At 34.9% G+C, this 15668-nt stretch overlaps 3 protein-coding genes across 4 annotated transcripts; 1 reads left to right on the top strand and 2 right to left on the bottom strand.

Annotated features, from left to right (window-relative positions):
• Positions 1–1474: 1474 nt before the first annotated feature.
• On the bottom strand, positions 1475–6609 carry LOC130797685 (pentatricopeptide repeat-containing protein At4g01570). Its single transcript, XM_057660389.1, has 2 exons — positions 6153–6609; positions 1475–4131 (listed from the first exon to the last, which is right to left on the bottom strand). Exon 2 carries the CDS (start codon positions 4101–4103, stop codon positions 1671–1673), a length of 2433 nt encoding a protein of 810 aa, XP_057516372.1. The 5' UTR covers positions 4104–4131; positions 6153–6609; the 3' UTR covers positions 1475–1670.
• Positions 6610–6867: 258 nt separating this feature from the next.
• On the top strand, positions 6868–9324 carry LOC130797688 (pentatricopeptide repeat-containing protein At4g01570-like). Its single transcript, XM_057660395.1, has 2 exons — positions 6868–7300; positions 7905–9324. Exon 2 carries the CDS (start codon positions 7933–7935, stop codon positions 8473–8475), a length of 543 nt encoding a protein of 180 aa, XP_057516378.1. The 5' UTR covers positions 6868–7300; positions 7905–7932; the 3' UTR covers positions 8476–9324.
• A 389-nt stretch (positions 9325–9713) lies between these two features.
• LOC130797686 (probable RNA 3'-terminal phosphate cyclase-like protein) lies at positions 9714–14501 on the bottom strand. Of its 2 annotated transcripts, none has more exons than XM_057660390.1 (7): positions 14290–14501; positions 12870–13178; positions 12631–12780; positions 11662–11843; positions 11403–11578; positions 10931–11144; positions 9714–10288 (listed from the first exon to the last, which is right to left on the bottom strand). In XM_057660390.1, exons 2-7 carry the CDS (start codon positions 13072–13074, stop codon positions 10079–10081), a joined length of 1137 nt encoding a protein of 378 aa, XP_057516373.1. In that variant the 5' UTR covers positions 13075–13178; positions 14290–14501; the 3' UTR covers positions 9714–10078. The 2 variants fall into 2 exon arrangements, with proteins under 2 accessions (XP_057516373.1, XP_057516374.1); XM_057660391.1 differs by having other exon boundaries at positions 12870–13173; positions 14290–14495.
• Between the last annotated feature and the right edge of the window lie 1167 nt (positions 14502–15668).

The following is a 15668-nucleotide window of genomic DNA, read 5'->3' as shown; positions in this document are numbered from 1 at the left end:
AAAAGCCAAAAATCAAGTAAAAAGTCATTGGCCAAACACAAAGAGTGTAAGCTATGTAAATTTGTCAGGAGTATTTTTCAATAATACCTCAGTTTTCTGAGTGTGGTTTCCTGGTAAACTTCCAGATTTGATCACAGCTTTCTTCAATTTTTATACATGTGCTTCCAAATACCTTATCATCTCAGTAAATGTGATTTGTTACTTGTTATACATATATGACAGCTATGAAATACCCATCTCAACCTCCTACTAACCATATATGTACACCATAGTGCAAATTACTATATTACTAGTTAAGAAGGTATTTTCATATATAGTATATCTCATTAACATACATTGCATGCCTCTGAAGCATGGAGTAAAAATACGGTAACTATCGCGATTGCGGTAATGAAACGGTGATGCGTTTATCGTATCGCCTAAATATCGATCAAAATCAAAAGATACCCCTTGATACGGCCCAAGAGACGGTTTTTACACCTTTACAATACGGGAATACCGATTTGTTGTTTTACAATGCAGCCGATGCTATGCGATGCGGCCTTGTTTTTACACGATGTCTGAAGTCTAAAAATGTCAAAGAAAAGTAGTGAACTTTTTGTATAAATAAGCTCTCTAGTCTGTTTCCCAATTCACAAGCAAGAAACTTCTCACACCCATTCTGCGTAGTTCTTTCAGAAACATGTACAAGGTCTGTTTGTTATACATTTCATCCAAAATTCTCACTTTCTGTACTTCTGTTCTGTGTGCTTCGATTATGATCATTTGTACTTTTAATATGTTAAAATGTGTATTATACATTAATGTTACGGTTCGACATTTGTGTTTGGTGCAGAAAACTGTAATGTCAGTGGACCTTGAGTGTTTTAAGTGCAGGAAGAAGGTGATGGAAGTAATAGGATCTATCAACGGGATAACTTCGATTGCTCTAAATCCTTCGAGAAATACAGTGATCGTTACTGGGGAGGCCGATCCTGTACATATTGTTAATAAGCTGAGGAAATTCTATCGATCTGTGTATTTAGTCTGTGTAGTCCCTCTGAATGAAGACTAGTCCGATTGAAGAGCATTACGGCCCAACAAGAAGCGAGCAATGAAGATACTAAAATCGTGCACCAATCCTCGGTGAACTAGTTAGAAGTATAGTAGCTGGTCATGAACTTGTTTATAAATTATCTCATATAGTAGTGATTCCTGGTTAGCTTATTCACAAAAGAATCTGAATTCATTTCACTTGTAAGTCAAATATTTTCTTTTATATATGAAATTAAAATATAATTGAATTTCTCAAATTTAACCAAATGTATATAAATCAATGTGTCCTTCCATGTTTAGTTGCAAAATCCTGATGTTTTGATTATAATGCAATGATAGGGAAAATAATTTTTTTTCAAAATTATCATTAACGAATACGCCCATTGTCGCTATGAAACTGTTGTATGAATGAGTAGCACAAATATTAAAGATTGAAAACTGACATTTAAATCGCGTAGATAGCATTAAAAAGAATAGAAAATACATGAACGAGAATAAAATTAGTGATGGGAATATTTTCATAAAGAAAATTATGGCCAAAGCCTAAATCTATGTAGTCAGCTTGTGTAGTCAGCAGAGCCTACAGGAAACCAGTGTGATGGATATCAGGAGAGAATAACCATTCTAATCAGTAATCACGGTCTTGACAGATTCGGTGCTTTCTGCTGCTGAAATTTCTCGATTTCTAGTCCGAGCTTATCTAATATCGTATCAGTAACATGATTCGGTGAGCAACCTGCATCTAGCATCATCCTCAGCAATTTGTGGGCGTCTTTCAGCCTACCCGCTTTCGTATGAATTTCAATCAGAGTATTAAAACAGACAATATCAGGGTTTATCCCACTTTTCTTCATCTGTTCAAAAAGCTTAACGGCTTCATCTACTCTTCCAGCCTTCCCAAGGGCATTCATCAGAGTATTATACATAACAATATCGAGAAAACCACCTTCGTTCACAAGCTTGTTCAGAACGGAGCTAGCTAGATCGGCTCTTCCCATCTTCCCTAAACTTTGAATGATAATGTTGTATGTTGCTACATCGGCTGGACATACGTTCTCACCCATTTCATGGAGGATTCCCCATGTTTGATCGAAATAACCCTTTTTAACGAATGAGCTCATTATCGAATTATATGTGTAACTCACTGCATCGGTACCCATATCAGTGAATATTTCGAATAATTTGCAAGCTATGCTTAACTTGCCCTTGGACAAAAAGATGGACAAATATGTATTCACCATGTCAATATCAAAGGTGTTCATATCGTTTGATTGAACTCGTCGACCTTTGGACAATGAGAACCATTTAAAGAATTGGCCATTGGGATTTGTTTCATTAGCCAATCGATCCATGTAAGGGGATGACGACCAATCATCAACATCGTCAAAGTCCGACTCCAATTCTGAACATTCACCGTTACCTGATCTTAGGCTGCTATCCGCTCCACCTTCAACTGCGAGAAAATCAACGATTTCACTAAAATTTCCTTCAGCTGGGAAAATGGGAGAATAATCCTGTTTTGTTTTCCGCTTTTGCTTCAATGAAGCTTCCATATTAGCTTTCCACCTGAGAACATTGTGCAATAGATTTCCGTCTCTTATGTGTCTCATAAGCCGTTCTGTTGAATCCCATTGACCTTGCTTATAAAGTCTGATCAAGAGTGAAGTTATTGTGACCAAATCAACAACAAATCCTCTTCCTTCCATCTCCTCAACTAGACGTAAGGCTTCCTCGATAAGGCCTTCTCTACAAAGATGCAAAATGATGATGCTGTAGGTAATGCCATCGACAAACTGCCCTTTCTTCTTCAAATTGCAGAATAGCGTGTAACCAGCAACAGCCCGTCCATTTCTAATCAACCCGTCAATCAAAATATTATACGTCCAACATGATGCTCTAACACCTTCTCGAATCATCTTCTCGAAAAGCTGACATGCTTCGGTGAGCTTTCTAGCCTTGAGATAACCATCTAGAAGAGAGTTGTATACGACAGTATCTGGTTGGAAACCGTTGCACTGCATTTCATTGAAGATGCTTGTTGCATCTTCAATCCGATATGATTTTGCACAGCCCTGGACGAGGATACGATAAGTGAAAGTATCAGGCTCGTGACCCGAATACTTTATATCTTCCCAAACAGACAGTGCATCCTTCACTTTCCCAACTAAGCAGAGCACATGAATGAGACTATTGTATGTACATAAATCTGGATCACATGTACCTGTGCTTGATTCCTTCATCTCCCTAAAAAGACGGAGTGACGTTTCAAGGTCACCCCAACACCCGAATGAATGAATACAAATATTATAACCCCATCTATCTAATCCAATGTTATTCTCTCTCAAACTCAAAAATAGTTTCTTAAACTCCTCCTTCATTTGAGCTTTTCTAAGAGCAACTAGTAACTCATTGCAGGCAGCAGGATCGCAGGGAACAGCGGTTCCAAAACCCCTCGAGATTTCCAGAAGTCTGGTAAACATAGTCAAAGCTAAACCGAGCTGGTTTTTCCGAACCAGAGCAACAACAACAGAATTATACAAGTAGGGATCCAAGGTAGCTCCTAAATTTTCCATCTGGTCTAGGATTGTAAGAGCGAAATCAACCTTACCCGAGTGGATAAAAGCATCAAGTAGAAGCTTAAAGGTGGATGAATCGACAAGGACACCATCATGCTTCATGGCACTAAAAAGATAGTGCACCACATGATCATTAAGGTAGTTGCGACTCTTCGGATGACAAAGTAAACGAAGAATCTGAGAAAAAGTGTTTGCAGAGTGTCTATAACCTTTTTTTTCAGTGCACCAGTTGAAGAAATCAATCTTTTTTGCTGGGTCAAGGGAGTTTTTTCTAAGGACATGGAGAACAAGACTCTCAGAAACAGGTATGAAGTCAGCGTCAAGACTTTGCGTTCCAGATTGAGACAAAGCTTTAGTGATATGTGCTGCAAGGAGGACATTCCCGATTTCTAATGATTGAGTAGGGATGGATTTCGATTCCTTCAATCGACCAAAAGTGGAAGAGCAGAAAAAACGATAGCTCCTCCACGAAACAACTAAAAAAGTTTGCATCCCCAATCATTCTATATGCCAATTGAACCTAAAATCAAGATAAAATCCTCAAATTAATTGATCAAGAGTAAGACCTATGATAAAATCTTATACTTATTGATTATAAACACATAATAAACACCAATACCAACAATCAGATTTTGTCAGCCAAAACTATGTATATATGTATAGTAAAAAATGGGAAATAAGCCATTATCAGATTAAGCTATGATGAAATCGTGAAGGTAATAACTACTACTACTACTATAAAAAAGGACATTTTTCTCAATTTACAACCAAATTTGTGATTATCAGTTCAAGAAGTGGTTTACTGAATCATTTTGAGCAAGCATTTCATCAAACAAATGGTGGGCATGCTCTAATTCATCATACAATGAACCCAAATTTTACTAACATTTCAAGAGAAAACTTAAGTTTGCAATTTAGCACCTCTGCTACAACTCAATAACTAAACATACAGATAAATAATTTGATTTTTGTCCCTCACCCAACATCAATTAAGCATATTACAGTCCTTACTCTTGCAATAGACATTATAAGAAAGCCATGCATTATCTATAAAGATACCAACCACTATCAGTGGCGGACCTAGGAATTTCAAATTGGGGGTCAAAATCCGAACGTCACGTCATTCGGATAATCTGATCGTCGTCCGAATAATTTTTTTTTTAAAGAAAAATAGAAAACATAATAGAAACAATATTTACAATTTACAATATCAAATCCGATGTTAAAAGTTTTACAATCCAAAATATTAAAAAAAAAATACAAGCGTTCAAATGAAAATTACAAATTCATCCTTCGAGTTTTCATAATTTTAAAGCGATCAATAATCTTTTCATCAGAAACTTGTAGAAACACTTCCTTCTCAATGTAAGTAACCAAACAATCATTCAATTAACAACTATCAAGTATTACATTATAGAAGTATTTTCATTACCATTCCCACAGTCTAATACCAACAACCAAATGGGTAGTTAAAGTCATCATCATCTAGCCTTGACAATACCAACTAATTAAGCAAACAAACTAAAGAGGGGGATTGAATCCAAATAAAATTCATCATAAACAGACATTGCAAACCGAAAAAAGCGAATTCTAGGCCACTTTGCAAAATTATACAATGATTTAGGCAAAAGGGAATCTAAAATACCCAAAATTAATACTTCTAATCAGCAATCAGATCAAGAAATTAACCCAAACCTCATTGACATACAAATCTATATGACAAAAAACACACAAGACTCAATAAAACTACACAAGAAACTAAAATAAATCAAAAAAATTAGCAAAAAGAAAAGAACCTTTGCTTTGGGGATGACTTTGACAGCAACATCTTGCCCCTTTAAGCTACCTTTCTTCCCTTTACCAGCACAAGTATACCCAAAATGTCCTCTTCCTACTTCTTCCCCAAATTCATAATGATCAAAAAATTGTTTTGAAAACCCAAAATTCTTATCCAATCCAATATCACATTCACTCCCTTCAGGGATTGAGGCCTCATTAGGCTTAACAGACCCATGTCTTCGGGCCAACAAAGCCCGAATGTGCTTTGCTGGAGAAGGAGGGAGAGATGGGCGCTTAAAGAACCTTAATGGAGTTGATGTAACACTAGAATTTGCAGGGGAATTCTTAAAACCACTTGGTATTCAATATGACTCAATTATGACTCAATACTTCTAAAATATGACTCAATTATTCAATCTAATTATTCAAACTATCAAGTAACAACTTGCAACCAATGAACCAAACAAATTATTCAATTAAACAAACAATTTAACTAAATATTTAACTGATAACAAACAAACAATTTAACTATCAAGAATCAAAGATGACTCATTTCCATTGATAACACTGGGTATTGGTTTCTTTGTCATTATAACTCAAATCTTTTGAAAATTAAGAGAAAAATGGCAAGAGATTGATATTATGAAACAAAACAATTAAACAAATTAACAATGAACTAATGAAGCTATGAAACAATTAAACAATTTAACAATTACAATTACAAATTAACAATTAAATAAGTAACGGAAGCATGGAACTCACAAGTGACGAAGTGTACTGTCGAAGTATGGAATTGAAGAGGAAGAGGAAGCGACGAAGGCTCGAACAGTCGAACAGTCAGTGAATCGAAGGCTCGAACAGTATGGAATTGTCGAAGGCTCGAATCGAAGTATGGAATTGAAGAGGAAGAGGAAGAAGCTGGAAGCAGTGGGAATCGATTAATCGAAGGTCGAACTGGAACACAACACTCGAACTGTTTACTGTCGATTGTCGAATGTCGAAGGCTAGACTGGAAGACTGGAGAAACTTGGCCGGTGCCCGGTGCCGGTTGGCGGTGGAGATTTGGAGAAGGAAGACTGGAAGAGGCGAGACTAGAGAGAGAAGAGAGAGTAATGGTGATGCAGCAGTAATGGTTTAGGGTTAGCGTTCGTTTTTGTTTTTGGCTTCTCCAGCACGCTGCCCTCTTTACATATTTTTATTTTTTTTTTAAAGGTGATTAGCGACGGGAAGTATGGTCGCCAACAGTAACTTTTTCTTTTTTTTAAAAAAAACTCATTTATTTTTTTTTCAGATTGGGGGTCCACTGCCCCCACTTGACCCTAGCTGGGTCCGCCACTGCTTTCAGCATTTACTTGTAACTTAGAACTTACTACTTTTTTGCTACAGTCAAGAATCCAGTGTATGAATAAACAAATTTGAGTATTTATAAGAAATTTATACCTGAGAATTATGCAAGATCGGATAGAAAAGGTGGGATCTTTTAACAAAATGGCCAATGAACATCTGCATAATAATGAAAATTAAACCACAAAAGTCAGGGGGAAAAGGGGGTACAAAATCAAAGATAAACAAGATCCATCAAAGTGATTACATTGCCTGACGATTGAGAAACCAAATAGAATTTTTTAGGGAAATTGAAGATTTTAAAGCAATACCTTTTGTTTCAGAGGAAAGTTGAGTTATGGGAAATAACTCACAAGTTTTTAGGGCTATATATAAGAGTAAAACTTGTGTCAATTGGAGGTTATGGTCTTTACTTTCTCTCTCTTTCTTCTTTGACTCTTCCTTCTACTTTCTCTCTCTTCCTCTTTCTCCTTCTCTTCCTGGTATATCTTTTCTTATAGGAGTATATGTTCAATCTTCAACGAAACAGAAAACTTGTGAAGTTGGTTTGGTGAGAATCACTCAAGGTATGTGTTTCCATTTTCCCTCCTTGTAATGGGTAATTTCATTTATGATTTATTGATAGTCGTTGGTATCTTTATAGATAATGCATGGCTTTCTTATAATGTCTATTGCAAGAGTAAGGACTGGAATATGCTTAATTGATGTTGGGTGAGGGACAAAAATCAAATTATTTATCTGTATGTTTAGTTATTGAGTTGTAGCAGAGGTGCTAAATTGCAAACTTAAGTTTTCTCTTGAAATGTTAGTAAAATTTGGGTTCATTGTATGATGAATTAGAGCATGCCCACCATTTGTTTGATGAAATGCTTGCTCAAAATGATTCAGTAAACCACTTCTTGAACTGATAATCACAAATTTGGTTGTAAATTGAGAAAAATGTCCTTTTTTATAGTAGTAGTAGTAGTTATTACCTTCACGATTTCATCATAGCTTAATCTGATAATGGCTTATTTCCCATTTTTTACTATACATATATACATAGTTTTGGCTGACAAAATCTGATTGTTGATATTGGTGTTTATTATGTGTTTATAATCAATAAGTATAAGATTTTATCATAGGTCTTACTCTTGATCAATTAATTTGAGGATTTTATCTTGATTTTAGGTTCAATTGGCATATAGAATGATTGGGGATGCAAACTTTTTTAGTTGTTTCGTGGAGGAGCTATCGTTTTTTCTGCTCTTCCACTTTTGGTCGATTGAAGGAATCGAAATCCATCCCTACTCAATCATTAGAAATCGGGAATGTCCTCCTTGCAGCACATATCACTAAAGCTTTGTCTCAATCTGGAACGCAAAGTCTTGACGCTGACTTCATACCTGTTTCTGAGAGTCTTGTTCTCCATGTCCTTAGAAAAAACTCCCTTGACCCAGCAAAAAAGATTGATTTCTTCAACTGGTGCACTGAAAAAAAAGGTTATAGACACTCTGCAAACACTTTTTCTCAGATTCTTCGTTTACTTTGTCATCCGAAGAGTCGCAACTACCTTAATGATCATGTGGTGCACTATCTTTTTAGTGCCATGAAGCATGATGGTGTCCTTGTCGATTCATCCACCTTTAAGCTTCTACTTGATGCTTTTATCCACTCGGGTAAGGTTGATTTCGCTCTTACAATCCTAGACCAGATGGAAGATTTAGGAGCTACCTTGGATATATGTTTTTTGCAACGGTAATAGTTGTTACGAAAAATGTATATGTTTTTTGCAACGGTAATAGTTGTTGCTAAAAACATTAATAACAGATTTTACTTTATTGTTTTTCCTACAGTAAAGTCGTTGCAAAAGATTGACTATCATGTATTGCAACAACTTAAATTGTTGTGAAAAATAGAAATTTAACAACGAAAATTGTTGTAGCTAAAAATGCAGGAAATTTGGTAACGAGCTTTTTTGTTGCTAAAAACGTTTGAAGGAATTGCAACGACATTTTTTTTGCAACAATAGATCTCGTTGCAAAAAACAGATACCTTTTGCAACCACCATAGTCGTTGCTAAAACCTTTAGCTACGGCTGTACCCGCAACAATGGAATTCGTTGCAAAAAACATTTTTAGCAACGAAATCAGGTTTTTAGCAACGACTTTTTCTGTTGCTAAAAACAAGTTTTCTTGTAGTGTGAGTATGGAGAAAATGCATTGAGTGCGATTGTTGGTCCTAGATGCATTTTCAAAGGTGTAGAATATATCCGACTTTACCCTTATTAATGATAAAATTTACAAAAAAATAGTTTTCGATAGACCCTTTGTAACAAACGTCATGTGCAACTTTATATAAATAACAATTTCACATGATATATTGATTAATTTTATTGTAATCTATTATAATCGAAAATTAAAAAACTTTAAATCTTTAGCTCATCAAAAGTAAGAAACATAGATGAAACCAAACACCAAATTCATTTGCCTCAAACTCATTTATTTTCTCATTATGGACCATTAGTATTTATGACCATCCCTAATCCTAACAAAGTTAAGTACTCACAACTTGATTTTTTTAAGGTGTTCAGAATTAAAATCCTAATTCAATGTTAGAAGAAAAAAGTTTTAATCAACAACCCATATGTAATTTTTCTTATAATTATTTTACAATTGCAATTTTATTAATTATATAAATGAATAAAGTTCATGATCTTATATTATGTAAATAAAAATAACAACCCTGACTCACAATAACAAACCAATTATGCGACAAAAAATAATATATAACTGAGAAAATTGACAAATTTAAGAAAACTAATCATGACTATCGACTTTCATGTCATGGTTAAATTTGACTCGATGCTTTCTCATTTTTCAAATCGGATCATTTTGAACTAGAGCCAATAAACTTAATCGTTAAGTTTAAGTTGGATCAAAAATTAACAGGTCTAATATTTTCTGTGTACATTGGAAGTAGATAATACATTTGCAAAAATCACACACAATAAGATAGCATCAACTTTTTTCTATATTTTATAAAATCAATAATAATTTGATTATTAAAAAAAAAAAAAAAGAAAAACACGCTAACTATAATCCTACACATATGCCTTTGAAGTAATGTAGTGTCTCGTAGCCTGTTGTTCATGGAAACTAAAAAAATGGAACTTGTACACATATATTGGCCCAATCAATTATGTGCAAACTCCGAAATTCGTCGAAGAAACCGGAAAAAACTAGATACTACAAAAAATTCTAGGCTGCTTGCATAATCTTGCCCAAGTTGACAAAAGCATGCCCTTGTCAATTCAGATACTTCACCAGAAGAAAGCGATTCGAGTAAAATTGAGTAGGTAAACATCACGAAAGCTTTCTTGAGAGATTTTTAAGACCACATCCAACGCATTTAAGAATAACAGTGCCAGTTGAAGGATCGGGTTTGATGGCAAACTTCACACCCAAAAAATCCCTTATGAGCCTTAACACATTCATTCCATAAGGCGAAAGCTTCCCAACACGAATTTTTGAAACATCTTGAGGGCACAAAGCACAAAGAAGAAATAACAAGCCCTGCAAAACATGTAAAAAGAAGGAAACCTTTTACTTTACTAGATGGAATATTAAAAAAGTAAACAAAATTACTACTCTACTACAGGGCTGCCTTGTTTTGTTCACGAGTTTTTTGAGTATACAAAAATGCTCCTGACATGAACTGTTTCTTACGTCTCTCTTATAACAATGCAAGAAAGTATACACAACACTACAAAGTCTTACTCCCAGAAGATTGAGGTTGACAAAACAAACTTAAAGATCATTTCCATGGCCGTCCACATAAACTCTCGTTCTCCATTCATTTTGGACGTACACATACAAGGTTACAACCAAAATATGAACGACAAAGTCAAAAATGCAGTTGCTGTTTTAGTATGTATTTATTCTAAGCAACATTAGCTACTGCCACTTGAATTGCTAGAAAACAGAGTGGTTAAAAATAAATCTAGCTAACATGTCAAATGCAAGTGATCAGTGGTACTCTTTCCAATACCAATCTAGCTAACATGGGCGATAATGTAACATGATCTATAAGTTTCCTATCAGTGGTTGTCCCCCTAATCTATTCCACCAGTCTATATGTCAATGATGAGAAAGTACAGCAGAAGCACTTCACCAATAAGTAGCCTAAATATTCTATTATTCACAGTAAGCACAAACCTGATGTGTTGAATCCACCACTCCACCCTGCTCAATTTCACCAAGTAAAGCGGAAGCAATTTCCACACCAACAACCTCAGAAGACTTCAGATCTACCTTTTCCTCGTCTTCAAGTTCAGCAATATCTTTTCGTGGATACGAGACCGCAGTATCAACAGAAAGATAACAACCAGAAGTGGTTTCAGCAACTAGTGAAATCCCAAAACCCGGGGAGCTGAATCAATTCAAATAGCAAGACAGAAATTAGTCACCACAATTAAAAAGCATGAACCTCTGCACTACTAGTTTAGGATAGACGTCTCCCAATGTTTCATCATCGTAAATCAAACGCAACTAGAGTAAAACTTTGGAGGAAAGGTGTAATTTACCATCAAAGGTATAATCTCAAAGATGTGATCCGTGATGATGTGCACAGTGCATAGACACAAGAAAAGAATTGGAAAAATTTTACGCAAGAGATTTTAAACCTTACTTTCCAGCTTGCACACCAGCCTTGTGATCCGTGAAGATGTGCACATCAGGAAGCAAGGGATTGAAAATCCCACGAGCAGAATGTATCATAGTATTTTCAAACTGTGCTGATACTCGAGTAGAAAATGACACCCCTCTAATGCGCTTTACCATTCCCTCATCAACCCAGTTTACTGCCTGAATGAATAAGAAATATATAAGAGCATCAATCACAATTTTCTTAAGTTTTCAGACAAAGATAGAAGGTAAAGCAGACATACCGTTAAACTGCTCAGCACAATTGGTACTGATAGCACTACCTCTCCACCCCCTAAAGGAGGTGACCCACGATTCTCAATTTTCAGCTCCAGACCATCTGAAGGAACTCCAAAACGTTTCACAATGTTCAAGGTAGTCGACCGGAAGGTATCAACAGATGGATCCTTAGAATCATTAGTTATACCTAATGAGAACATAGTTTATGTCATTCCAATTTTAACCAGAATGATTGAGATGAAACGGACAATATAGTTCCAAGAAAAGTTTCAAGCTGAGAATAAGGGCATGGTGTTGCCACCCAGTTAAAAAAATGAAGTAGACAAGCTTTACATGTAATAAACCGAAGAAATTTTAAATATTTACTTTAAATTCTCTGATTCTTGCTAACCTATCAATTTTTCTACGTTCGACAATTCCTAATAAACAAAGACTATGTAAAACAGTACATGGAAAAACAATATGCAAGAACACAATCAACAGACTTCCTCACTTGTTTCCTTCCATACCAACTAGTTATCTCAAAATGTCAATCTAAACTAGGCACGTTCAATGGAGCGGGTCAGGAGCAGAGAAGCCGACTTCTAAATTGATTAATGCATTGATGACAATGCGATTCATTCATAATAAGGCAAAATGAATAACCAAACAGATATGCAAAATTTCAAAGTACAATTAACTAAAATTAAAAAACCCCTAAAATTGGTGAATACAAAACTCTAAAATCCACTAGCATCCCAGTAAAGAAGTACCACGGTCCAAATCCAAAGCAATCACGTAATAATTACAGAAACAAAGCGAAACTACATCACTCAAATTGTATAAATTAATCTCATCCTCTCACTATGTACTTGGACTAAAATCATCTTCGGTACCAAGAGAAGAGGCTAGGTTTACACTCCTACAAGTTAGCACCTCTTCAATTGAATGCAAAAAACATCCAAAACAATTAATATAAATGAAAAAAGATATACCTTTGAGCCTAATAGAAAGGGGCTTTTTCCCAAATAAAGCCAAAATAATCAATGGTTCCAAAAAGTAGCCGATTGAGCGACTTAATCCACAATCATGAACCAAATGTTTTCCACCCATAATAATCCCAGGTTTATACTTCAATTTGGTACCTGCAGCCGCAAATTGAAAAATAAAAAAAATAAAAAATAAAAAATAAAAAGAACTATTTTGAATTGACAAGGATAGTACAAAGCTGTACCAGTTTCATTGATTTCAACGGTACAATCATCACAGACAGTTTCAATGAGACGAAGAAAGGAGACTTCATGGGGGCGAAGACCAGGAATGGTATGATTAGATCGAATATCATCGATAAGAATAGGAGTTGAAGAAAGAGTAGAGAGAAGCAAACGTAGCCTTAGGCTTTGGCTGCCTTGTAGTTTCACGTACTTAGTCTTCGCCATTATTGATTAGCCAAGCACTTGACGGAGAAATACTCCTCTAAGTCTGTTTTCGTCGGGAAAGGGTTGTAGTTATGTACGTCTCTTCACGTAACGTGGGGGCTGATCTAGAAAAAAAATCAAGTGATGTCGATTAAAAAAAATTACATTCAACAACATTTGATTAAAGCTAGTGCCGTCATACACCTAAAAGGAAGTTCAAACTATAAGAATATACATCACAAAATTAGGACTATCCTATAAAAAGTCTATCAAAGTTAGGCTAAGAACAAAGTTTTATATGCCTATATCAACATTATGATTCAAAAAGCATGACAATCCAGCATCATCCGTCAGTAGCAATGAGTCGTATGTATAGATCATGCTTATCAACAAATCAACAATTTCAATAGAACTATGATCATAGCACCACCAGTAGTTTGGACAAAACGTATCATTGGCAACACATTTAGCATGTCATCATATGAGCAGATTATACACTAAGCAACCAGATACTAGTCAGCGACAACTCAGTGCAATGATGCGCGAAATCTCACCATCCACCAACAGGCTAGCCAATGTAATATCAGAACTTGCTACACCGAACTCACTAGCTCATTGCACTAGATCAAAATAAACACATCACCCTTAGCTTAAAACAGCCCACACTTGTCTATTTTAACATTCATCTCATTTGACAGAATAATAATCAGTAATATTTCCTCTCCAATTAAATCTATAAGATCTCCTTTTTTAGTTTTTTCTTCTAATTTAACCAAATCATCTGTTAACTCCACTAGTTCTCTAGATACTATATTAGTTCGATTGCCCACTTTTAATGATTCATTAAATTTGACAAATAATCAACTTTTTCTTGATAATGTAGAACTTTGAGTTTATTACTAAATATTGATTCTATAATCCCAGAAAAACTCACTAACCAAATTAGAAGCTAATACATGATGTTTAGAAGTTAATACATGATGTTACAAACTTAAATCACTAATCAATTAAAACTCCAATAAATTCCAAGATATTAAATATGAAGCTCAAAAGTTATAAATTTACCACCAATTTAACCAAAAACCCTAAATTGATTAACAAAACCATAAATTTAACGATTAAATTGATAAACAAACAATGTTTAACAATTAACATTCAAAGAAATGAAAAATCTATAACAATTGCACAAATTTAAAAACTTTGATGGAAAGAAAGAAATAGAAAAAAAGTATATACATGGTTTGGTGGCAAGGGCTGGCTGCGGCTGTGTGACAGGTTCACTGGGTGTGGCTGCGGCTCCGGCTCCGGCTCCGGCTCCGTCTCCGTGAGGATGTAAGGGTTACGGAGGATGAAAAATTAGGTCAGGAGAATGGAGACGAGAGATTTGAGAATGAAGGTCTGCTTTATAAAACACAAAAAAATCTCAACTTATTAATATGTTGATGAATATGGGTTTGTAGTTTGTAGTTTGTAGTTTGTAGTTTGAAGTTTGTACATGACCCAAATGCTTCGGCCGGATCGGATATGCATGACCCAAATGCTTCGGCCGGATCGGATAATTATAGAAATTGGTTGTGAAAAAAATAATATCACTTTTTCTTATATTTTTATATGATATTATACATATAGGTGGGTCGATTCAATCGACAAAGTATAATAATAAAAATTATTAAATGAACTTTTAAAAAACAGGTCAAAAGTGCGTGGAGTTCAAACAGGTTTTGGCCCGCCCCGACCCGTTAAAATTTGACATGACCCGCGTTAACCCAACCCATTTAAATTTTTGACTTGATCCCCGTTGAACACCTCTAATGGTAACGACGAGAGAGAAGTGGAATACTGCTTTATTTTAGGGTTTGTTTGGGGATAGACAAGACGAGACAAAGCGAGGGTATCTCTGTATTTCTTTGGGAACAACGAATAATTAGTTATTTTTAAGAGACAATCTATTTGAGAGATGTATCACAAAATTAAATTTCGTTTTAGAAATAAAATTAAATTAACTAAAGGATTCTATAATATGTGCACGCACCCCAAAATGATTCGCTTTTTCATCACGCAAAATTGCACCCTAACACATCTATCAAACAAATTAATTCGATATTCACATGTAATCAAATGGAATATTCAAGATTTGATGCTATAATTCGATCAACTTACAACTTAAAATCAATCTGAAAAAAGAATACAAATAAAATAATAGGCATAGTAAATATATTTCTCAATTCTTAATGAAGGTTTTTTATTTTCTTAATATATTTGAATATGAGTTTTTGATTTGATTTAAACGTTTTTAACTATTGATAATTTAATGATCAAATTTGAAGATCAAAAAATAATCGTTGATGGAGATAAAAATTAGTATATATGAAGGTATATGAGATACGCATTTATTGTTTATCATAAGTCAGGTAAATAATTGTTTATTATGTGTTAAGGAGGTGTTTGGACTCTAGAGGGTCCGGACATGAGTCCATAACAAATTAATGGGTCTAGTTGAACTCAAATCATGACCACTCTTAATCTAGTATAAGTAAATTTGTCAAAACAGTTTGACGATCGAGTTTTGTGTCAAGTCATTTTCGGTCATGTTATTTCAAGCTGAGGCAACTTTG

Source organism: Amaranthus tricolor, chromosome 13 (genome assembly GCF_026212465.1).
Source record: "Amaranthus tricolor cultivar Red isolate AtriRed21 chromosome 13, ASM2621246v1, whole genome shotgun sequence".
Lineage (NCBI taxonomy): Eukaryota > Viridiplantae > Streptophyta > Magnoliopsida > Caryophyllales > Amaranthaceae > Amaranthus > Amaranthus tricolor.
Note: the sequence above shows the minus strand (reverse complement) of the source record. Positions and strands in the feature narration are given on the sequence as shown.